Source organism: Pogona vitticeps, chromosome 1 (assembly GCF_051106095.1).
Source record: "Pogona vitticeps strain Pit_001003342236 chromosome 1, PviZW2.1, whole genome shotgun sequence".
Classification (NCBI taxonomy): Eukaryota; Metazoa; Chordata; class Lepidosauria; order Squamata; family Agamidae; genus Pogona; species Pogona vitticeps.
This window is the reverse complement of record NC_135783.1, coordinates 4,084,808-4,109,831: the sequence shown is the minus strand read 5'-3', so window position 1 is coordinate 4,109,831 and position 25,024 is coordinate 4,084,808. Positions and strand designations below refer to the sequence as shown.

The 25,024-nt window shown below is 46.2% G+C and overlaps 1 protein-coding gene across 1 annotated transcript in view; it reads left to right on the top strand.

Annotated features, from left to right (window-relative positions):
* ADCY3 (adenylate cyclase 3) overlaps positions 1–25,024 on the top strand; it is a 110,904-nt gene that overhangs the window by 63,897 nt on the left and 21,983 nt on the right. Inside the window, exons 6-11 of the mRNA XM_020813356.3 lie at positions 2,195–2,322; positions 10,610–10,768; positions 14,850–15,012; positions 21,704–21,823; positions 22,306–22,448; positions 24,582–24,743. Coding sequence (XP_020669015.3) covers positions 2,195–2,322; positions 10,610–10,768; positions 14,850–15,012; positions 21,704–21,823; positions 22,306–22,448; positions 24,582–24,743 — 875 coding nt within the window. The remainder of the gene's footprint in view (positions 1–2,194; positions 2,323–10,609; positions 10,769–14,849; positions 15,013–21,703; positions 21,824–22,305; positions 22,449–24,581; positions 24,744–25,024) is intronic.

Sequence of the window (25,024 nt, the reverse complement as noted above, 5' to 3'; positions counted from 1 at the left end):
CCCTGCAAGGTGTCCTCGGGGTTTTCGGAACGAAGTGCATCTGTTAGCGATGGCACCTGAAGAAGGACTCTGCTCCGTGGCAAAGATATTTAAGGGCACTTGGAAGCAGATAGATGGGGGGGGCAGCATTGGAATAAAAGCAGGTCCATTACATTAACAGTGGTAAAAGTGGGACTGGGGGATGGCATTGTGTAGCTCTTCGCGACTCCTATCTGTGGTGTCTCGAGTCTCCCTCCCCTTCAGTTTCCTGGTTGGAAAAATTGGAATTGCCACTTGTGGAAGGTCATTTCCGGGTACCTGAAGCCACCCCATGTCATCTGATCTAAATAAGTAATATCAGTTAAATATTTCTGGCATGGAGAGGAAAGCTAAGGCAAGATTAACAGTAGTACAATGGTGCCTCGGAAGACGATTTTAATTCATTCCACGAAAATTGTTGTCTTGTGAAAAAATCATCTTGCAAGGGTCCCTATGCATCAGTCAAAAAAAAAAGTCTTGCGAAGCATTGGTCTAAAAAAAAGTATTGCCAAGCATCGATCTAAAAAAAAAAGTCTTGCAAGGCACCATAGTGATTGCAAAAACCAATCGTCTTGTGGGTTTTTCGTCCCACGAGGCAATCGTCTAGTGAGGCACCACTGTATATGTATGATTATGATGAGCATCACTACATTGATCATCTTCATGATTATCATCATTAACGATTACACCAGAATTACTCAGCAAAGTGAAAATGACTCAGACCATGTTTGTGGACTTGCAGCATAATCTTAAAAGCAGACAGGTATAAGATTCGGCATCCTTTCAAAACACCCCATGTTTGCTACTGTAATCATACATTACATTAGAGATGGGCACGAACTGGCACAATGGTGGTTTGTGAAAGTTCGTGGTTCATCAGTGTCCACAAACCACAGTGAATTTTTGAAAAACCGAACCAGTTCATGCTTCGTTTGGTTCAGGCCCATCTCTAAATGAAGGTAGCTGAGCTGAGAAGTGTATTTTTGCTGCCCATTGGACTATATATATAGGGAACCTTCAAAAGAATGAAATGCCCATGATGAAAAAGTGAGATGTTCACTCTTTTCATTTTGTATTGTGAAAGCGTGGTTCCCTGAACCACCCACAAAACGAACCACAAACCAGCCTTATTTACCGTATTTTTCGCACCAAAAGATGCATTTTCCCCCCAACAAAACAGGGGGGTGGAAAGTCTGTGCGCCTTATGGAGCGAAGAAAACAGATTATATTTTCCTGTTTTCTTCTCCTATAAAGTTGGTGCGTCTTATGGAAAGGTGCGTCTTATGGAGCGAAAAATACGGTATTTATTTATTTATTGGTTTATGGTTCATTTTGTGCCCATCTATAGTTCACACCCTTTGGTAGAGAGTCTGTCATGCAGTCTCTTTTTATGTCTGGTTTTGCAACCCATGACTGACTGACTGGTCATGCAACGGGCACATTACCAAAATATGCCATCTACATGCATCAATACCACTGCACATCATGTGCTGAATTTATTGAGGCTTACTGGGCATAGTAATGAAGACTTATTACCTAGAGTTATTCCGTCTTTTTAGTTTGGGTGGGGTTTTTAGATTTCTTGCACTACAAACCCCATAGTTCTCCATTCTGGGAGTTGCATCTGACAGACAGGTTTGTAAAGGTGGCTCACCTAGGAGAAAGACCTCCTGAATATTTCAATTCATCCAGTAATCATTTAATATTAGCAACATTAATGGTCTGATTGCATTTTTTTAAAAAAATAACTATTGTGAAATGTCTTTGCTGCTTTCCTTTGTGTTTAATCAAAGCTTTGCTCCATGGGGGGGCAGGGGGAAGACTGTTTAGTTATATAAGGGTTTTAAGAGCCAAGAATGTAATTCGTCCACGAACAAGCTTAGTTTTAGACGAATGAAGGAACTGAATTAATAAGGAGAAGGAACTGCTGTGGTGTTGTAGCTAGAGCATTAAGATTTGGAAGATCTGTGCTCAAACCTCCACATGAGTTATAGAGAGAGAGGGTTGTTAATGGGGAAAAAAAAACCAAAACGGGGTGGAAATATGTCAGAAGAGCCTCCAGGAACCTTGATTTTTAACTCAGCAGCAGTTTTAAATGTATAAAATGGATCTCTGGGTTGTAATCTGTCAACCCTGAGCTGCTGGCAGAACATGTTGTGTTATTCTGCTCTCCCAGAGGTACCACCAGCTACGGATCAAGATCCTGGGGGACTGCTACTACTGTATTTGTGGGCTGCCCGACTACCGCGAAGACCACGCCGTTTGTTCCATCATGATGGGTCTTGCGATGGTGGAGGCTATTTCGTAAGTCTTCTGACTTCCCCCGCGCTTTCCTTCTTTCTTTTATCTTATACTTCCCTTTCAGTCTGATCCTTTTCAATCACTGTTTTTTTTTTATTTTTAAACGTAAAGAAAGATATATTTATTTACCGGCAAACGGGCAAGTACCTTCGGGGTTGTTTCTAATTAAAAGTGCTCCAAAAGGTCAATGAAACAACAACCCAAATGAGAAAGCATCATACACTTCTCCCTTCAACAAGGCTGGGGTTAAGGGTACTGGACCCCCATGTAGTTAAAAATCTATGCGTAACTCTTATCCCCTACAAAACTACAAAGCATAAACAGCTGATTAACACAGACCTGGACGTAACTTCTTCCCGGCCGATATCAGCCTCCCGGCATGCCCCCAGCATCCTCCCTGGCTGCCATGTGGAGCCGCCATGACAGGAGAGAGGGGTGGTCAGGCCACTGCCATCAGACCAGGGGCTGCCCTGCTGCCAACAACGTAAGCCCTACGTAAGCCCAAGACGCAACGTTTTCAGGCCATGCCCTGGAGAGGAATAGCAGCACAGTATTTCATGAATATTTATTTATTTATTGAAAAGTAAGTGCATAACCAATACCGTGCTGCTCAGGTATGTGCAATTCAAGGGAGAAACGTACCATAATTTTCCGTGTATAAGACTATACTTTTGTCTAAAATCTTCAGACTAAAAATTGAGGGTCGTCTTATACACGGAAGCAAGCTGAGGAGAAAAAAACAAGTGGAGGGGAAAGCAGGGATCAAAGCAATCCTGCAGGGCTTTGATCCCTGCTTTCCCCTCCACTTGCTAAGCCTTAGCAAAAGGAAAGCAGGGATCAAAGTGCTTAAGGATCGCTTTGATCCCTGCTTTCCCCTCTGTTTGCTAAGTCCCATGGGGCTTAGCAAAAGGAGGGGGGAAGGATCAAAGCAATCCCGTGGCTGCATAAGGGGGAAAGGGATCAAAATGATTGCACAGTTGTGGAATTGCTTTGATCCCTTTCCTCCTCCTTTTGCTAAGCCATGCAGGGCTTAGTACAAAGGGAGGAAGCAGGGACCAAAGCCATCCTGCAGCACTTTGATCCTTTTTACCCTACATTTGCTAAGCCTCACTTAGATTTCTTAATTTTGGATTAGAAGAGTGGAGGGTGTCTTATACATGGGGGCGTCTTATACACGGAAAAATACGGTATATTGTGATGTGTACTCTTATGTGAATTTGTTGTATAGAGCCCCGTTAATCGACTAATTAGCTCTGCATGGGCAAATCTAGGTGCCGGACTGTTGCAGTTGATAGGGGTTACGATCCTCATGTATTCTTGCTTTTGGATAAACCTTATTTTTTTCAGTGGTGTTAGTGAATATTCAGTGCCTCTCCGTCGGGATTTATCTTTCTTCTTGCTCAAATTGGTTTTCCTCTTACAGGTTAATTCTTTAAAACTTTAAGCGTGGCTGGTGTTGTTTCGCCACTGGAGAAGTACAAATATCTCTAGCTCTTCTTTCCCACTCTACATTGTTAACTCAAACAACATCCTTTGAGCCAATTCTTCTTCGACGTTCGTTAAAGGAAAATCAGTGCTCGTCTGAGGGTTTCTGCCATGGAAAAATTTGGCCTTGAATGAAGTTGTTTATGGAAAATTACTGGGGAAAGAGAAGTAATGAAAGTGGGCTTGCCAGCTTAGCTATAGAAATAAGGGGCTCTAGTTCAGTTCCAGAGATAGGGAAGGAGGGAGGAGAAGATGTCCGCTCCCTTTCAGAATCGTCACAAACTCAACTGTTTGCTTTTTGTCAGGGGAAAGCAGTTTATCTTGGTTTTTTTTATTCACATATTTTGCTGTCTTAAGATCCATGTTCCGTATTCAGTTAGGTAAATAGCAGTAGCGTAATGGCCAGTTTGGAAGAGCAGGTGCTCTTAATAACATTCCCCATAGTCAGCCCCGAACCTTAAAGAGCCCAAAAATGCAGGCTGTTGGATCAGCCCAGTTTAACAAAGAGGACTAGGATCAAGCAAACGTCATGGCGTTTAGTGGCTGGTTCAATACAAAAGCAAAGTGTACATGCTCATGGCAGATGGAAAACTATTAGGGGATACCAGGGTTAGGGCTAGGAAAGAATTATGCTTTAAATCCTCAACAGCCATGGCTGGTCAGAAGTGATGTTACTAGTGTAAATTAGTGGTTACCAATCTTGGGCTGGAGCTCCCATAAACCCTGGCCAATGCAGCTGGTAGTGAAGGCGCCTGGGAGTTGCAGTTCAAGATCACCTGAGTTATTCAAGGTAGAGAACCACCAGTCTAGATAGACCAAGGGTCTGATTCAGTATAAGGCAGCTTCTTATGCATTAATGAGGGAACTGAAGCCACCCTATATTGCTTTGAGCATATCCGTGCCTTCAGTACTCTGTGTCTCTTGTTTTTAAGCTTCTGGGATAAGACGCTTGTGCGCTTGTACCTTATAAAGCAGTGGTCTCCAACCTTGGGTCTCCAGATGTTCTTGGACTTCAACTCCCAGAAATCCTGGCCAGCAGAGGTGGTGGTGAAGGCTTCTGGGAGTTGAAGTGCAAGAACATCTGGAGGCCCAAGTTTGGGGACCACTCTTATAAAGAACCAGGGAAAATCCACAGCTTAAAGCATCCCTCACAAATGGTCACTGAACCTCTGTTTGGAGGTCTCCAGTGAAGGAAAGTCCACCACCCTCCCAGGTGGTCCCTTCTGCTGTTGAACACCTCTTCCTGTCATGTTCTTCCCAAGGTTTAGGTAAAGGTTCCCCTTGACATTTAGTCCAGTCGTGTCCGACTCTAGGGCGTGATGCTCATCCCCGTTTTCAAGCCATGGAACCAGTGTTTGTTCGTAGACAGTTTCCGTGGTCACGTGGCCTATGCGACTTAGACACGGAACGGCATGACCTTGCCACCGAGGTGGTACCTATTTATCTACTCGCATTTTTACATGCTTTTGAATGCCTAGGTTGGCGAGGAGCTGGGACAAGCGACGGGAGATCCCTCCGTCGCATGGATTCGATCTTACGACGGCTGGTCTTCCGACCTGGCAGCACAGAGGCTTCTGCGGTTTAACCCGCAGCACCACCACATACCAGTGTTTATCATTCTCATAACTTGAATCCATTGCTTTAGGTCCTACCTTCTGGAGCTATAGCAACTAAGCCGGTTCCCTCCTCTACATGAGAGCCCCTCGGGTATTTGATGACACCTGTCATTCGGTCTTTTCATCCGGCTAAACATACCCGATTCTTTCCACCATTCGTCACAGGATTTTATTTCCAAGCCAATTTTATGTATTATTTTATTTATTTTATTAGACTTATATACCGCCCATCTGGAACATGTCTACTCTGGGTGGTTTACACGAAAAATAAACTATGGAAATATAAATGTACTAAAAATATGACCCAAATTAACAGCGAAATCCAAGATGGAAAAGAGAAAAAAAGGAAAAAAGAAAAATAGGCTACGGTAGGTGATGACTGTAGCCAAGCTCTATCAAGAGTATAAATGCCATCTTTCGTTCAGTCAATATTTACATGAATGATGGTCTGAAATACAAATCCCTATTTAGCCATTCAAAAAGGGTAACGAGCTAGAGAAAGAGGACAGCTTGTATTGATCAAATCTGACACAAAATAGTGTGGAATAGCTAGTACCTTGTTCCAAGACAGGAACAAAATTTAAATCCATGTTTATAGGCTTGATCATGGGGCTGAAAACAACAGAATGAAATTTAACAGGGAGGAGTGCAAGGTTCTACATCTGGAGGAAAAAGACCCAAATGCACAGTTTCAAGATGGGGGATACTTGGCTCGGTAGTACTATGTATGAGTACTGTAAGGAGGATTTTAGAATTGTCATAGATCACAAGCTGAATATGAGCCAACAGTGCAATGTGGCTGCAAAAAAGGCAAATGCAATGTTAGGATGTATTAAAATAAATATAGTGTCCAAATCCTGTGAGGTGCTAGTCCCCCTCTATTCAGCACTGGTTAGGGCTCATCTAGAACAGTGGTTCAAACTGGGGGTCTCCAGATGTTCTTAGATTGCAATTCCCAGAAGCTTTTACCACTTGCTATGCTTGCCTCGATTTCTGGGAGTTGAACATCTGGGGACCCAAGTTTGACAATCGCTGATCTAGAGGACTCCTTCCAGTTATTGATACTGCATTTTAAGAAAGATGGCAGTAACTGGGGCATGTTCAAGGGAGGGCAGCAAGGATGATCCGAGGACTGGATGATACACCTTATGAGAGAAGACTAGAGATGCAAAATTTCCAAAAAAATTCAATTTTTTCCAGAAAAAAGGGGGAAATATTTTTTCCTGGAAAAAAAAGAAAATTTCTGGAAATTTTACATCTATTTGTTGTTGTTTAGTTGTTAAGCCGTGTCCGACTCTTCGTGACCCCATGGACCAGAGCACTCCAGGCCCTCCTGTCTTCCACTGCCTCCCGGAGTTGCGTCAAATTCATGTGAGTCGCTTCGATGACACTGTCCAGCCATCTCATCCTCTGTCATCCCCTTCTCCTCTTGCCTTCACACTTTCCCAACATCAGGGTCTTTTCCAGGGAGTCTTCTGTTCTCATGAGAGATGGCCAAAATATTGGAGCCTCCACTTCAGGATCTGTCCTTCCAGGGAGCTGTCTAGGTTTGTCATTGCCTTCCTCCCAAGAAGCAGGCATCTTTTAATTTCGTGGCTGCTGTCTCCATCTGCAGTGATCATGAAGCCCAAGAAAGTAAAATCTGGCACTACCTCCATATCTTCCCCTTCTATTTGCCAGGAGGTGATGGGACCAGTGGCCATGATCTTAGTTTTTTTTTTTTTTTGATGTTGAGCTCTCCTCTTTCACCCTCATTATGAGGTTCTTTAATTCCTCCTCACTTTCTGCTGTCAGAGTGGTATCATCTGCATATCGGAGGTTGTTGATATTTCTTCCGGCAATCTTAATTCCGGCTTGGGATTCATCCAGTCCAGCCTTTCGCATGATGTATTCTGCATATAAATTAAATAAGCAGGGCAATAATATACAGCCTTGTCATACTCCTTTCCCAATTTTGAACCAATCAGTTGTTCTATATCCAGTTCTAACTGTTGCTTCCAGTCCCATATATAGATTTCTCAGGAGACAGATAAGGTGGTCAGGCACTCCCATTTCTTTAAGGACTTGCCATAGTTTGCTGTGGTCCACACAGTCAAAGGCTTTTGCGTAGTCAATGAAGCTGAAGTAGATGTTTTCCTGTAACTTTCTTGCTTTCTCCATAATCCAGCACATTTTAACTATTTGGTCTCTAGTACCTCTGCCCCTTCGAAATTCAGCTTGTACTTCTGGGAGTTCTCGGTCCAAATACTGCTGAAGCCTACCTTGTAGGATTTTCAGCATAACCTTGCTAGCGTGTGAAATGAGTGCAATTGTACTGTAGTTGGAGCATTCTTTGGCACTGCCCTTCTTTGGGATTGGGATGTAGACTGATCTTTTCCAATCCTCTGGCCACTGTTGAGTTTTCCAAACTTGCTGGCATATTGAATGTAGCACCTTAACAGCATCATCTTTTAAGATTTTAAATAGTTCCACTGGAATGCCATCACCTCCACTGGCCTTGTTGTTAGCCACCCTTTCTAAGGCCCACTTCACTTCACTCTCCAGGATGTCTGGCTCAAGATCAGCAACCACACTATCTGAGTTGTCCAGGACATCCAGATCTTTCTGGTATAATTCCTCTGTGTATTCTTGCCACCTCTGCATCTGTGAGGTCCCTACCATTTTGTCCTTTATCATGTCCATCTTTGCACAAAATGTTCCAGCGTCATATCTTTTAGCCTTTTGTTTCTGTTCATGGGGTTTTCTTGGCAAAGATACTGGAGTGGCTTGCCATTTCCTACTCCAGGTGGATTGTGTTTAGTCAGAACTCTCCACTATGCCCTGTCCGTCTTGGGTGTCCCTGCACGGCATAGCCCATAGCTTCTCTGAGTTGCTCAAGCCCCTTCGCCACGACAAGGCAGCAATCCATGAAGCGGTTTACAACTCTAGGAAAGATTAAAGGAGCTGGGCATGTTTAGCCTTGAGGAAGGAAGACCGAGGGGAAGTTACCATCATCTCCTTTTTGTGCTCACCTTCTTCATGAGGATGTAGCCGCCGGTAGAGAGGGTGGGCCTCCACCTGTCTTCTTGCTCACCCCTTGAAATGAATCCCTTTCTCTTTTAAATGCTCCAAGAGAGCTCCCCTAAAATGGAGAAGGGTAGTGCAAATGGCTAAAATCCTTGTTCATTAGACAGATTGTTGTCAAAGCTGGGCAAAGAGCAGCCTTCTAGCTGTAGTGGAGCAGTAGTTTAAGTCAGACATAACTAGCAGGAGGGGGGCAGGCATCTCATCACATCTGGAGGCGGCCCTTGGTCCATCTCTGGTTTAGTCCACGCCATTCAACCGTGATGGCGCTGTGGGCTAAACCGCAGAAGCCTGTGCTGCAGGGTCAGAAGACCAGCAGTCGTAAGTTCGAATCCACGCAACGGAGTGAGCGCCCGTCGCTTGTCCCAGCTCCCGCCAACCTAGCCGTTCAAAAGCATGTAAATATGCAAGTGGATAAATAGGGACCACCTCGGTGGGAAGGTAACAGCGTTCCGTGTCTAAATCACACTGGCCATGTGACCACGGAAAGATTGTCTTCGGACAAACGCCGGCTCTATGGCTTGAAGAGCGGGATGAGCGCCGCCCCCTAGAGTCGGACACGACTGGACAAAAATTGTCAAGGGGAACCTTTACCTTTACTATTCAATCGTTCAAGAAGTTCAGCAAAGGACCGATTTGTATTTCTCTTCAAGCGAATAGTGGAGGCGTCCGTCGTAGGCCTCAGACGGCTTCTACAAGAAACAGGAGGTTCTGTGCATCTGTAATTCAAGGTGTGAAAAGGGTCTGAACATCAGACTTAGCTGCCTCCTAATTGGAACTCAGCGCATGAAATATAACCCAAACCAGGACTCCCATCAAATGCAGCCTATTTTGTTGGGGAAGAAAATGCTGATCTGCAGAGCCTCTGCTTTGATTTCAGGAAGAGTTATTTGCCGTGGTAGCCAAATCTGTTGAAAATGTCGCAGAAGTCCCTGGGTTTGTGAAAGAGAGAACTTCCAGGAGCGTAGCTCTGACTTCAAGATGAATTTTCTGTTAAGATGTAAGGAGTGGCATCAAAATAAGCCTTTACATATGGCAGGAATGAACAGGCTGCTGCTTCGGCAGAGTGATGCGCTGATTTGGGACCCCTACCTGCTAGGTTCCCATGGCAACAGCGCAGCTCCCTGGGAACCGGGAGCCCTGATACCGAACGGTTCATCACGATCCTCCTCTTCCGTGTAATTTTATTATTCCGGCTGTACCATGTCATGGGGTCTAGCCCACGGGAAGGCAGGTTTTTTTTTGCTCCTCCAGGACAAATATGTCTTGGTTTAGCCTGCCCCTCGGACCTTTAAGTCTATATCTATTAACCGCCCAGAGTAGACCTTTGGTCTAGCTGGGTGGGATAGAAATCCAATCAATCAATCAATCAATCAATCAATCAATCAATCAATCAATCAATCAATCAATCAGTCAGTCAGTCAGTCAGTCAGTCAGTCAGTCAATCAATCAATCAATCAATCAATCAATCAATCAATCAATCAATCATCTGAGCTGGAAAAAGTTGCTTTTTTGAGTTCCTGCTTCCACTTTCCCTGCTGACGGGGGGAAGTCTGGGAATTGTAGTCTAGAGAAGCCATTTTCCCCTGCTCTGATGTTTGCCGTCTATTCCGGCGATTCTTTAAAGCCATGTTTCCTTCTTTTGAAACAAGGTTCAATAGACAAGGTCAGGGAGCCTGAGGGCTCAAATGTGTGTGTCCAAGCCTCTCTACGTATGGCTGCAGGGAAGCCCGAAATAGCATTTGAACTTTTGTTTTAAACAAAGGAAATTGTCCAGAAGATAATTCCTTAAAAAAAATTAGGGAGTCTTTGGAGGCCTCCAGAGGTACAAGACATCAAAACTATTCCTGGAGGCTTTCAGAAATGGGGAAAAATCAGAATTTCTAGTATCTTTTTTTAAAAAAACTTCCCAGCATTTTTATAAAAAACTGCAGGAGCTCTTTGGGTACAGTGAGAGGGCCACATGCAATCCCCAAAAGTTGTACTTTAAACCCCGCTCCCCGTTTCTTTAAAATCATGTAGCGACGCTCGGTGGTGGTTGAACATACGTTGGCCCGTCCAGTTGAGTCCTTGAATATTAGATTTAAGTACTAATTTTTTGTTGTTGTTGTCTCCTTCCTCCAAAGTTACGTGCGAGAGAAGACCAAGACGAACGTCGACATGCGTGTCGGTGTGCACAGTGGCGCCGTTCTGGGCGGAGTCCTGGGGCAGAAGCGGTGGCAATATGACGTCTGGTCCACCGATGTGACCGTGGCTAACAAGATGGAAGCCGGAGGGATCCCAGGGTGAGCGCTTCCTTTGGGAAGCATTAACAAAATGCTTCTTAACGTTCTCCCCAGTTTCATCATGCAGAGTGGGGATTTCCAACATTGCTTCATTCATTTCTTTTTTTCTTTTTTTGATTCCTGGGAAATTCAAATCCTGCAGCAGGAATGGCCAAGATCTTGGTCTGTGCAGCAACGTTCCCTTTGACAGGATTTGGCCATTTTTTTGCACACAATGGACATTTTCCATTTCTACATATTTTCTGAAACATTCCCAGAGATTTCCGGGTGGTCGGTGAGATTTCTTATGACCTTTCTCTTGGGTGATCCGCCTGTGGGGAAAATCTCAGGGGAGAAAAGAAAAGTGGATTATCTTTCTCCGCTTTTTGGACCGAGGGAGAAGCAGTGAAATTCACATCCCTATGTCCGTGTTCTTTTTATGTGAATGTTAATGATTCCGGCTCTCCCAGCATGTACGAAGTGGGCAAGAGTACACGTAAATGAATTTAGAACTAGTTTCTCTCTCTGATGACTTACAATATAATTTATTCTATCCTGCAACTGGAAGCATTTCATGCAGTTGCTGGTTGCAAACTGTGTGCATGTGTGAATTTTTTTTTTGGCCCGTAAAATTTAATATGGGGCTGGACTGCTTCTTCAATTTTCTTGAAATTTCCAGAGAGATAGTTCTGCCAATTTCTTCTCTGTTGCAGGAAAGACAAATCTTTTTGGTACTTTGAGGTTTTATTAGATGTAAGCTTTCATGGATTGTTGCCCGCTTGCATCTGAATCAGCACTTCCTAGTCCATAAAAGGTTATAAGAAATAATAGTTACTAGTCTTTAAGATGCTACAAAACTTTTCTGCTGCTGTTCAAAAGAAGTAGAGACTGAAGCTGTTGTACTTTGGGCACGTCATGGAAAGAGAAGATGGGTTGAAAAAGACAATAATGTTGGGAAAGGTTGAAGGCAGCAGGAAATGAGGAAAGCCCAATACGAGATGGACAGAGTCCCTAAAGGAAGCCACAGGCTCGAGTTTACAAGAACAGAGCAGGGCAGTTGAAGACAGGACATTATGGAGATCCCTTTTTCATGGGATCACCGCAAATCAAATGTGCCTTTGACGGCACATAATTACAACAGCCACCTTGTTCCAGAGGGGGATGAACTATGGGGGTAAATGTATGGTGCTGTGGTAGGTAGTGGTAAATATGGAGTTAATGAGAAAGCCATTTGAACTTCCTGGGAAGGCTGGCTTCGAGAAAGCTCAGCTTTCCTGTAACCTCAAATTTGGCTACCTTCCAGGGTTGGAATGGAACATGTTGAGTTGAACCTGCTCCAGGACTAGAGTGGGACCACTTTGGTGGGCTTGGGACTTGCATGACGCCCAGAAATGGTACATTTTTTTGGGGGGGGGAGATTTAAGCAGGAGCCAGAGAGAGAGAACTGCATTGATTGAATGAATGCCTGAACAGCATCCATCAGCCTTGTTTGCCCTATTCTGAATTCCACCTCTTCTGCACAATCACCAGGCTTATAGAGTGTACACTTTTCCAGGGACTAGTGTTAAGACAGGGGAGGTGGTAGCGCTGCGGGTTAAACCGCAGAAGCCTCTGTGCTGCAAGGTCGGAAGACCAGCCGTCGTAAGATCGAATCCCCGCGACAGAGTGAGTTCCCGTCACTTTGTCCCAGCTCCTGCCAACCTAGCAGTTCGAAAGCATGTAAAAACGCGAGTAGATAAAGAGGGACCACCTCAGTGGGAAGGTAATGGCGTTCTGTGTCTAGTTGCGCTGGCCACGTGACCACGGAAACTGTCTTCAGACCAATGCTGGCTCTACGGCTTGGAGACGGGGATGAGCACTGCGCCCTAGACTCAGACACGACAGGACTAAATGTCAAGGGGAACCTTTAACTCATGTCAAGATTCCCACCCTGCTAGCCGGAGCTTGCCTTCCATTTCCCAAGCGATAGGAGAGCCCAGGAGGTGTGTGGAGTTGGCTGCACGGGGGACATGTTTTATGTTGCCTGGCAGGTGGACCGAAACTGAATGGGAGGCTGCCCTGGGAAGGAGGGAGGGAGGGAGGGAGGGACTCCCCCAGGGTTGTCTGCTGACCCCTGTTTCTTCTGTGACGAAGAATGAATAAGTTCGAGCTGCACTTGGGACTCATCATCTGTCTGAAACAATAGCTTTGGGGCAAGAGGTCAGACATAAAAACGAAGCACAGCCGGCCACCAAGGCAAGGAAGTTCATAAATCTGTGTCCTTTTGAGTGGGTCAGTGGAGTTTTGGGCTCTCTGGGTTGAGTATTAATAGCAGTAAGGGTGCTATATTTAGAAGCAACGAAAGCTTGAAATGTTAAGGCATTGACCTGTGGTGGCCTTTGTGGAGGCCAAATTTAGGGGGATTTGCTTCCAGCATCTCTGCATGGAAATCTGAGAGCAAAAGAGAATGATCAGAGCCTTGAGCAGGGTTGGGGTTTTTTTTTGTGGGGGGGGGCTCTACCAGAATTCCCCTGCCAACCCCCAAAAAAGTAACTTTTCCAAGCTCCAGTCCATATTATTCTGCTGGTCAATTCCAGTTTCTCATTCTTCTCTGCATCCTCTAGGATGTGTTATGTTATATAGACAGCAAACAGGATGAAAAGGAGAGAGAGAAAGTGTAAAACCTACAACGGAAAGGGTGACAAAATATGGAGTAAAGAGGAGGAGAATCTCAAATAGAGCCCTCTAGCTCGGTGGTTCTCCAACTGGGCCCCCCAGAGGTTCTTGGACTGCAATGCTCAGAAGCCTTCGCCACTTGCTGGGCTGGCCAGGATTTCTGGGAGTTACAGTACAAGAACATCTGGGGACTCCAGTTGGAGAACCACTGGACTAGATAATGTGCAGATAAATGCTTGTACAGGATCCAGGCCCATGTAATTACCCTGAGAACTTGCCCGTCCAGGGTCAAGAAATCTGCTGCTTCCATTTTTCCATTTGTTGTTGTTTAGTCGTTAAGTCGTATCCAACTCTTTGTGACCCCCACGGACCAGAGCACGGCAGGCCCTCCTGTCTTCCACGGCCTTCCAGAGTTGGATCAAATTCATGTTGGTTGATTCAGTGACACTGTCCAACTATCTTGTCTTCTGTCATTCCCTTCTCCTCTTGCCTTCACTCTTTCTCAACATGTTTTGGGGTATGTATGTGTTTCAGACCTATCCGTCCTATCCGTTCTGAAGGAAATCAACCCTGAGTGCTCACTGAAAGGACAGATCCTGAAGCTGAGGCTCCAATACTCTGGCCATCTCATGAGAAGACTCTGGTCCATGGGGAGAGTTAGACCCGACTTAATGACTAAACAACACGATGTGTTACAGTGCAGATGAGATGGCCTGGGAGTTATTACAGTTTCTCTCTTTGTTTTTATCCTTTAATACCAAAGTCATAGCTTCCCCATGTGCTTGCCTGCAGCATGGCTGCCCACATATGTTGCAAATCAAGCAGAGAGAACTGGTACCTTCCCATGGTCCTTGTATTCAAAAATTGGGCTTTTCTCTACAGAGAGCTCAAGAAGAACAGTACATCATCTTGCAGTTGGACTGCTGCTGTAAATTACCATGCCTCTGGAATCCGTTTGGCATCTCTTAAAATCTGCCCACCACTGATTACAGTGGTGCCTCGCTTAACAACAATAATCCATTCCAGGAAAATCGCTGTTAAATGAAAACATTGTAAAGCGAAATTTAAAAATCCATTCAAATGCATTGAAAACTGTTCAGTGTGTTCCAGTGGGCTAAAAACTCACTGTCCAGTGAAGATCCTCCATACGGCGGCCATTTTCGGTGCCTGTATAGCAAGGAATCCATCCCTAAGCACAGCGGGAAGCCATTTTAAGCACCCGGTGGCCATTTTGAAAACCCGACGATCAACTGTTTTTGATTGTCATAAAGTGAAAATCGGTTCCCGAAGCAGAGAACCGATCATCGCTAAGCGAAATTCCCCCATTTAGACCATCATTTTGTGATCGCAATTGCGATAGCAAAAACATAGTCGTAAAGCAGATTCGTCGTAATGCAGGGTAATTGTTAAGCGGGGCACGACTGTAGATTTTCTGTGTTCCTTCTAGGCGTGTGCACATTTCCCAGAGTACCATGGACTGCTTGAAGGGAGAGTTTGAGGTGGAGCCAGGAGACGGCGGATCACGGTGCGAATACCTGAAGGAGAAAGGGATTGTGACTTACCTCATACTTCTCCCCGAACAGCCACTCAAGAATGGGATCAACGGGGTGGTAAGTGTGCTTGGTACACCTTTGGGAAAAATTTCCCGTTCAATCTGCCCAATGTTTGGGCTGGCACCCTCCGAATCCTTTGGAAATGTCCCTTTGGTTTGGATGAAGGCTGTGAGATGGGAGAGCGGGAAGGTCTACCCCTTTCCATCCCGCAAATGATGGTTGTCTGAATCAATTTACTAGCTGGGACGGACGAAAAAAAATGTACAGGCTTCTGTCATGTCTCCGTTTCCCTTTCTGCTCTTGGCCTTCGATGGCTAATAGCAGATCTGGGTAGGAGCGTCCTTTGGTCTGGGACAGGCTGCAGCTGCTTTTAAAACGAGAAGTCTGGAACAGTTCTAACCACACATTTCTCATGCTACGACCCTGACCTGGTTTCTTGACCCCCAACTGAAGCAAAAGACACGTACGCAGGCTAGACATTTTAACATGGGCATGTATTCAGCCCATCGGACTATGTTTATACGGGAAGCAAACATTTTGTGGTCCAGCTTGCACTTTTATGCCGAGTTCTGACGTCAGATCTGCGCTTCGCTGGAAAATGTGGGACGTTCGCGGGTCCCTTATTCGTATACGAATACAACACTGGTATTCGGAAACAGTTCAGCCACACGCTTTAAAATGTCTTTTGTCAAGGCACCCTACGAAACAGTATTCTATTTCACTGTGTTTTATATGCACGTTCTGAGCTAGGAATTGCCCTGTAAGATCCGATTGTAAAACCTCTTAGATCGTGGCTCTGGACTGGCTCAGGATTATCAAAAATGTATCTTGATTGAGGTGAAGATTTGTGAAGCACGCTGAACGAGTAGTTCCGAGTTTGCTTTTGTCCCTCTGGCTTGGGGGAATTTATTTCAAGACAGCAACTTTTCCACGCTCTGGGCTAGATCGGTGCGAAACCTATGACACACTCCCCTTTGACTGTGTGTAAACAAATGAGCACATTGTTTGTGAAGGGAAATGGGGTGGAAGTAATAACTCCCCCCCCCCGCCGAAGGAGCCGGTTTTACGTCTTCACTGGGCCCCCAAAACAAAGCAAACTGACCAGAACATGGGCAAAACCGGGTGTATTTTCATAGTGGGAACGATGGAAACCAACGGGTGGTCTTTATCTTGCATGAAAAATGGGCAAGTTGATGTTCCTATAGTGATTTAAAAAGTGAGAGAGATTTCGTGTCTGCATTCGCTTCAGTTTTCCCCACCACACGCTCTCTTCCATTTCAGTTTACTCCGACAGCCAGGGTCAGTGGAGTCTGTTCATTAGCCTGTTACTCCATTCAGCTTGGCATTAAAATACTGGGTCCCAGAGGGGTCGTTGCTCTCAGGATTAAAGAGAAGCATTCAGTCTTGATTTCGGTTTGTCAGAGTTTAAATGTCAGACTCGGCATGTGCTTTTTCTTGTACAACCGCATCCGGTAGCTGTCCTTTTCTGCCACACACGCACATACACTGGAAGGTGAATGTTATTCCTTCCGGTGTTTAATCGGAATTTCAGTTTTGTGCTAGTTAGCTATTAACACATTCAATGTGTTATTTACATTTCTTTAAATCTCTTTAGTAAGCAGCAGCAAAACCAGCAAAGAGTCTCACGACACCTTAAGCCTTGCAAGTTCTATTTGGCATGAAGTTTTTGTGGACGGTTGCCTCCTTATCTCGGATCTGCATCAAAAGAAGTGGTCAAGGATCCACAGAAGTTTGTGTGAAATAAACCTATTAATCTTTAAGATGCCCCAAGACTTTCTGCTTGGAAAGTTTTTCTTGTTTTGGAAAGTTTTTCTTGTCCCTCTGTGTTGTGATGGAATATTCCCAGGGTGGATCAGGGCCCTTGTGAGCTAGTAGATACTCACAGAGGGCTTCTTCTCACACACTGCTTTATGAGACAGTCTGCGTAGATCTGGGCTTACATGACCAAAATGTTCAATTTTTAAAAAAAAGTACCGTATATGACAGGAACGTTTGACAGGGTTGAGATGGGTTAGTACTTGGAATGGAAAACATCAAGGAATACCAGGGGTCTGCTGCTAGGGCTAGGAACGAATTCTGCCAGAAACCCAGGGAGAGGTGCTGCCAGTCAGAGTTGTCTATCTATCTATCTATCTATCTATCTATCTATCTATCTATCTATCTATCTATCTATCTATCTATCTATCTATCTATCTATCTATCTATCTATCTATCTATCTATCTATCTATCTATCTATCTATCTATCTATCTATCTATCTATCTATCATCTATCTATCTATCTATCTATCTATCTATCTATCTATCTATCTATCTATCTATCTATCTATCTATCTATCTATCTATCTATCTATCTATCTAATCTATTCATTCATTCATTCATTCATTCATTCATTCATTCATTCATTCATCCATCCATCCATCCATCCATTCTTACCATTCTCCCCAAATATATTAAAAATCTAGAATTAATTTAAAAATATGCCCATTATAATTAGAAAGGATAATATACAAATTTTTAAAACATTTTTTAAATAAAGTCTTAAGTCCAATGTAAAAAAATCTTCTCCATCTCCATTGCTTATTGACTGCTGAAGAGCCTCTCTGAAGATGTCGGTTTCCATTTGCGGGTGGAAGGAAAGACGGGGCCGGACCTTCCATGGGAGGGAGTTCCCCTCCTGCGGGAGTGGCCACAGGGGAAGGAAGCCCTCTCTGGCGTCCTCTCACCCGATGCGCTTGTGGAAGCGGTGGGACGGAGAGAAGGCCGCTCCCTTGAGGATTGCTAACCTCCAAGGGGCTTGCGCAGCAAACCTGAACCGGAGCCACACTATAGAAGCTGCCCGTCTCTCTGCCTCCCTTCAGACATTGCCTCAGAAAAACGTGTTCTCAAAGCCTTTTTAAAATAAATACTGTAAATAATAAAAACACTTTCGTTTACTGAAAGCGTCATACCTGGGGCAAGAGATGTTTCCAGAGTAAAGCCTTTACTGGACTTATTCTGCCTCATTCCTGAAATTTTGTGTTGGGGATGAGCCACGGAATGACAATTTCTATTTGTAACCTCCCTGTATTTTACCACCGTAACAACTTCCTTTATTTTATTTTATTTACACACTCAAAAGACAGTGTGAAGGAGAACATGACAGGGTAGCTGTGCTTTTGTTTTTAATAATAGTCTTTCAACGGCCGAATGGGTAGGGGATTCAAACTCCCAACCTCTGTCTTTGTAGCCAGATGCTTTAAACCAGTGGTCCCCAACCTTTTATTTATTTATTTATTTATTTATTATTTATTTATTTATTTAATTTATATGCCGCCCACTCTACCCAAAGGTCTCTGGGCGGCTTACAACAATTAAAATTCAATACAATAAAATAAAATGATTAAAATACAATTAAAATACGATTAAAATACAATTAAAATTGCCATCATTAAGACCCACAGTTAATGTTATTTCAATTAAAAGCCTTCTGGAACAGGAAGGTTTTGACCTGGCGCCGAAATATCATCAGTGTCGGCGCCAGGCGAATTTCAGTTGGGAGGGCATTCCATAGTCTGGGGGCAGCTGCCGAGAAGGCCCTTTGTCTACAAGCCATCCCTCTTACCTCCTTGAGGGATGGCTCTTTCAAAAGGGCCCCCTGGCTAGATCTTAACAGCCGGGTAGGCTCATATGGAAGGAGGGGTCCTTCAGGTATCCAGGGCCCAAGCCGTTTAGGGCTTTATATGTCAAAACAAGCACTGTGAATTGGGCCCAGGCAGCAACTGGTAGCCAATGTAACTTATACAGAATCGGCTTGATATGTTCTCTGGCGGCCCCACCACTCACCAGCCGCGCAGCTCGATTCTGAACCAGTTGCAGTCGCCGGACCGTCTTCAAAGGCAGCCCCACGTAGAGCGCATTGCAATGATCAATACGAGATGTTACCAGTGCGTATGTAACTCTCATGAGACTCCACTCGTCCAGGTAGGGCCGTAGCTGGTATAATTTCCGCAGCTGAAGGAAGGCACCCCTGGCCACCGAGTCCACCTGAGTTTCCAAAGTTAGACTGGGGTCCAGGAGCACCCCCAGGCTGCGGACCCTGTCCCTTAGGGGGAATGTAACCCCATTCAGGACAGGGAAGTGGCCCTCCAGCCTGTCCGGCGAAGCACCCACTAACAGCACTTCCGTCTTGTCTGGATTGAGTTTCAATTTATTAACCCTCATCCAGTCCATTATCAGGTCCAGACACGAGTTCAGCACAGAAACCGCCTCACCTGGATTCGTGGAAAACGAGAGATAGAGCTGAGTATCGTCAGCATATTGCTGACTCCTCAGTCCAAACCTCCTAATGACCTCCTCCAGCGGTTTCATGTAGATACTGAACAGCATGGGGGACAGTATAGAGCCCTGAGGAACCCCATGACGCAATCACCATGGATCAGAGCTACTGTCCCCCAGCACCACCTTCTGGACCCAATCAGCCAGGTAGGAGCGGAACCACCGTAAAACAGTGCCCCCAACTCCTAACCCAGCCAGCCTATCCAGAAGGACACCATGGTCGATGGTGTCGAAAGCCGCTGAGAGGTCCAGGAGTATCAACAGGGTCACACTCCCCCTGTCTCTCTCCCGGCAAAGGTCATCATACAGGGCGACCAAGGCTGTCTCTGTACCAAAACCCGGCCTGAAACCTGATTGAAATGGATCCAGAAAATCCGTTTCATCCAGCAGCGCCTGGAGTTGCCCGGCCACAACCCGCTCCAACACCTTGCCCAAATAAGGGAGGTTCGCCACTGGTCGGTAGTTGACCACCAGCCTTGGGTCCAGGTTAGGCTTTTTAAGGAGTGGTCGAATTACCACCTCTTTCAAGGCGGTAGGGACCACTCCCTCTCTCAGAAAGGCGTTCACGGCCTCCTGGACCCAAGTGCGAAGCCCCCTGGCAGATCTTCCAATTAGCCAAGATGGGCAAGGGTCGAGCGGCGTGGTGGTAGAACGGACAGATCCAAGCATCCTGTCCACATCCTCGGGTCTCAACAATTGAAACTCATCCATTAAAGTTTGACCTAAGCACGGCACACTGGACACATCTTCTGATTTTGCAGTAACAGTGGAGTCCAGCCCACTGCGAATCTGAGCGATTTTTTCCTCAAAATGAATAGCAAACTCATCACAGCGAGCTGATGAGCAGTCCGGGACCTCCACCGGGTTTCCCGGTTGAAGAAGATCCCGGACCACCCGAAACAGCTCTGCTGGACGACATTCTGAGGAAGCAATGCGGCTGGAGAAATATTGCCGTTTCGCCAGCCGTATTGCCACGAAATAGGCCCGATAATGGGCTCTAAGTTGTGTTCGATTGGATTCCCAGCGGGACTTCCTCCACCTGCGCTCTAGCCGTCTCCCCTCTCGCTTCATCGCCCGCAGTTCAGAAGTATACCAGGGAGCTGTCTGGGCTCGGCGAGCAGGGAGAGGACGCTTAGGCGCAATCGTGTCAACCGCCCGGGTCATCTCCCTATTCCATAGGGTGACCTGAGCTTCGACAGGAGTGCCAACCATATCAGACGGATACTCCCCCAGAGCATTCAGGAAACCATCCGGATCCATTAGTCTCCGGGGGCGGATCATCTTAATCGATCCCTCACCCTTGCAGAGGGAAGAAGAAGCTAATAGACTGAACTTGACCAGGAAGTGGTCTGACCATGACAATGGGGTCACAACCAACCCCTCCACATCCAAACCACCACCTTCCAGTCCCGTTGTGAAAACCAGGTCCAAGGTGTGGCCCTTCTCATGTGTCGGTCCGATGACACATTGAGACAGCCCCATGGTTGTCATGGCGGCCATGAAGTCCTGAGCCGCCCCAATCAAGGCAGCCTCAGCATGGATGTTGAAGTCCCCCAGCACCAGCAGCCTGGGAGTCCTCAACACCAGGTCCGAGACTGCCTCCGTCAGCTCAGGTAGGGAGACTGTTGGTACGCAGCAGGGTGGGCGGTACACCAGCAGAATCCCTAACCCGTCTCGTGAGCCCAACACACAATACAGGCCCTCAAGACCTCCTCTCAAAGGGATAGGAAGCCTGGTCAAGGAGATAGAACTCCTATAGGCTATAGCAACTCCCCCTCCCCTACCCTCCGAGCGACACTGGTGCTGGACTGAGTACCCAGGTGGACACAGCTGGGAGAGGGGAACACCACCTTCCTCTCCCACCCAGGTCTCAGTAATGCACGCCAGGTCAGCCCCCTCATCCAGAATTACATCATGGATGAGGGCAGTTTTATTTTGTACTGACCTGGCGTTCATCAACAGCACCGTGTGGCCCGAGGGTTTGCTGATATGGTCGCCTGATACCGGTTAGTGCCGGGGGGGGCAGGGTGTGTGTGTGTGCCCGTGCATGCGGGGGAGGGGTCATGCGTGCATCTGCACGTGCAGGGGCCAGATTTGTCTCCGTGGACCGGGGGTTGTGGACCCCTCCTTTAAACCACTGAGCTATCCAGCAATTTTCCTTGCTAGTGACTGAGAGTTTAGGCATGGAAGGTTCCCCTTCCTGTGCATTTTGAGGGCTGAGAATGACTCCTGGTTTGTTTGTTTTTAAAATTAGAAGGGCATTGGAAAATGTTCCCCTAAATCCTGAATTTTAGGTCTGCGGAGACGTGGAAGAATGGAGAGAAAAGGAATCAAGGAACTATGGATTCCGTGGTTAAAGCTGACACGCGCCTCTTAATTTTTTTAAAAAAATATTCCGTTTTGTCCTGTAGAAATTGTCCGTCTCGTCTTCCCACGGGAATTCGCCTCAGCTGATCAACACCAAAGAATGCAACGGGAGCATAAACACGACCTGCACGTCCCCAGATGAGGCAGAGGAACTGGACACCAAGGTAGGTGGGCAGAACGGGACTGGAAAAATAACCAGAAATTCTGTACATTTGCACTCCGAAAACTGCCTTTTGTGATGCGAGCAAGTTGCAGAAATAAAGCAGAGCGCGGCTCATCCAAAGTATCGTATCTCTGGTGTTTTGTATATTCTCTCCCCTTCTCTTGTCCTTTGGGATCGAACTGAGCCCAGTAGTGCTGTGGTTAAACTGCAATACTGCAGTCGAGCCTCTGCTCATGAACTTGAGTTTGATCGCAGTGGCTTTAGAGAGCCAGCTCAAGGTTGACTCAACCTTCCATCCTTCTGAGGTCAGTAAAATGAGAGACCCAGCACACTGGGGGGTGGGGCAAATTATTGTTTGCATGATTACGTTGCAAACCTCCCAGAGAGTGCTCTAGCGCTAGGGGAGCCGGTATATAAGTCAAAACAGCGACCGTGTTCATACTTCTGCTGTAGGGTTTCCCATCTGCTTTCTTTCCTGCTCAGGTGGTGAACCCTTCCTTCCCCAACCCTCGGAGACGCCTGCGCTTGCGTGACCTGGCAGAGAGAGTGGTGGACGCTTCGGAGAACGAGCAGGAACTCAACAAGTTGCTGAATGAGGCCTTGCTGGAGAGGGAGTCCGTGCAAGCGTACGTTGGACCCTTCCCACGCTTTGGGAATCTGCCGTGTGACTCCCAGAGCTTAGAAGAGTGGCTTTTGGGGGAACTACCATTCCCAAAAGCCATCCCCGTGCTGGGATTGTAGTGGGGGCAGCCCACACTATGAGGATTCCCAGATACTTCCCCCAGCCTTGCTCCTTGGTATATCCCAACTTATTCTCCTTCCCAAAGCTGTCCCTGCCTGCCCTGCGACACGTCCCACCTGAGGGTTCTGTGCACGGTCCATCCGTGGTTCATCTTCATGTGGACATGGGCGGGCTCTTCTCTTCCCTCTCTTTCACTGCTGTTTTTTATAGGAGAGAGTCTCTCACAGAGGACATCCAAACAGAACTCACCTTGTCATCCTTATCAGTTCATTTAGGTCTCATTTCCATCTTTTGCCAGGGAACTCTAGGTGTTCTCTGTGAGGCTCCCAACTGGTCCCGGCTCTGAGTAGCGGCTACGCCGTCCGACAGCATTTTGTTTAAAAATCCAAACCAGAAATTGAGATCTCTGCAGGTAGTAAAGGTGCCTGGGAAAGGGGGAGTTATAAGGGGACTAGAATTCCTTTTTTAAAAAAAATTGTGGCCTTTCCTCCAATGCATCATCATTATGCCTTGTCTGCGTGGCCAGAAGTACGATGGCATGTTCAGGAAGTTATCCTAATTATAATTAGTAAATTTATACGCTGCCTTTCCACTAGTAGGCCATGCGGACCATGATTTTAAAAAAACACAACAGCAACAAGAAAAACAAATTTAAATGTTGAATAATTACAATAAAATAAAACGCGATCCTTCCCGAAATGGCTGAGAGCCTGGAAATCAAACAGGAGGAAGATTCTGCCCGCCGGCCTGTCGGGTGGGCCTCTGCCGCTGTCAACCTCTCCTGAAGACCTTAACATCCAGGCTGGTTCATATCAAGGCAGGTGGTCCCTTGCATACCAAGACTTTCAGCCATTGAGGGTTTTAAAGGTTAAAGCCAACACCTCGATTTAGGTCCTGTTAGAAAATGGCAATCAGAGCTGGGCTTTCAGTTTTTGGGTGGGGGCATATGGTTGTCCCAGCTCCTGCCAACCGAGCCGTTCGAAAGCATGTAAAAATGCGAGTCAATAAATAGGTACCAGCTCAGTGGGAAGGTAATGGCGTTCCGTGTCTAGTCGCGCTGGCCACAGAAACTGTCTACGGGCAAATGCTGGCTCTACGGCTTGGGAACGGGGATGGGTACCGTGCCCTAGAGTCGGACACGACTGGACTAAATGTCAAGGGAAACCTTGACCTTATGATGGCAGTATTTTGCATTCGTTAGTAGCACAGCACCAGCGAAAGATCTCGGACCGTCTTCAAGGGTAGTCACATGCAGAGTGGGTTGCAGTAGTCCAGATGGGAGGTAGCAAAGGTATGAACGACTGTTGCTGAGTCACATTGCCTCAGGAGAGGTCATAGCTGGCGCACTTCAGTGGAGTTGTGAAAAAGCCCTCCTTGTCGATGCTACCAAATCAGAGTCCAGGGCAAGCCCAGAATTGGAAGCATCCTCTCCGACTGTGAACCTGACCTGTCAGGGAGAGCCTGTCAGCCTCTTCTAGGAAAAGCTGAATCCTGATGCCTGGTCCACCAGCAGCACCTACAGCTTCTCAGGATTTCATTTTAATTTTTCACCTCCATTTAGCTCATTATCAAGGTCAGGCAGCATTCTCGAAACCTGACTGCTCCTTTGCTGACTGGGAGCAATAGCGCTAGGTGTCCTCCGCATGCCGACGGCCTTTCGCGCCAAAGCTCTGAATAACTTTCCCCAGCCTTTTCAGAGTAACAAGTTCTTAGGTTCTGCGTGATCTGATTCAGTGTAAGAGCATTTCCTGTTTCCCAAAATAAGAGCCATATTGGATCAGACTAAAGGAGACCAGCATTTTCTTCCCACCATAGCCAGCCAGAAGCCTATAGGAAGCCCACCAGCAGGACATGGACAAAACAGCATCATCTCACTCCTATTTCCCAGCAGATAGTAGTTCTATGCAGACTGGGTTTTTTTTTACAAGGTCTTGGTGTGATTGAACCAAAGATCTAAATAAACCTCGAATTGAAATCTCCTACATGACGGTCATAGTGTGTCCCATATTTCTTGCAGACTGAAGGGCAGATCCACCTTCCGCCTGTCCTTGCGCTTTATTGACCCAGAGATGGAGACCCGTTACTCAGTGGAGAAAGAAAAGCAGAGCGGGGCAGCCTTCAGCTGTTCGTGTGTCGTCCTTCTCTTCACTGCTGTGGTGGAAATTTTCATCGATCGGAGGTGAGTGCAGTGAAGCCTGTGGGGCTCTGTCTGTGTCCCGGCTAAAAATGCTACATTAAACTCTGTGCTGGGCTTATTGTTCGCTAGGTTTATATCTTGCCTTAACGCAGAGTAGTTCAGGACAGAAGCGAAATGCTCCTCCTTTTGTCCTCTCGACAACCCTGTGACATCAGTCAGGCCCAGGGAAAATGATGGAGTCGAAGTGAGCTTCGTGGTCCAAAAAAAGAAGGTTTGTTTCTAGTCATAGCTGTGTACTTTAAGCCAGAGGTGAACAGCTTAAG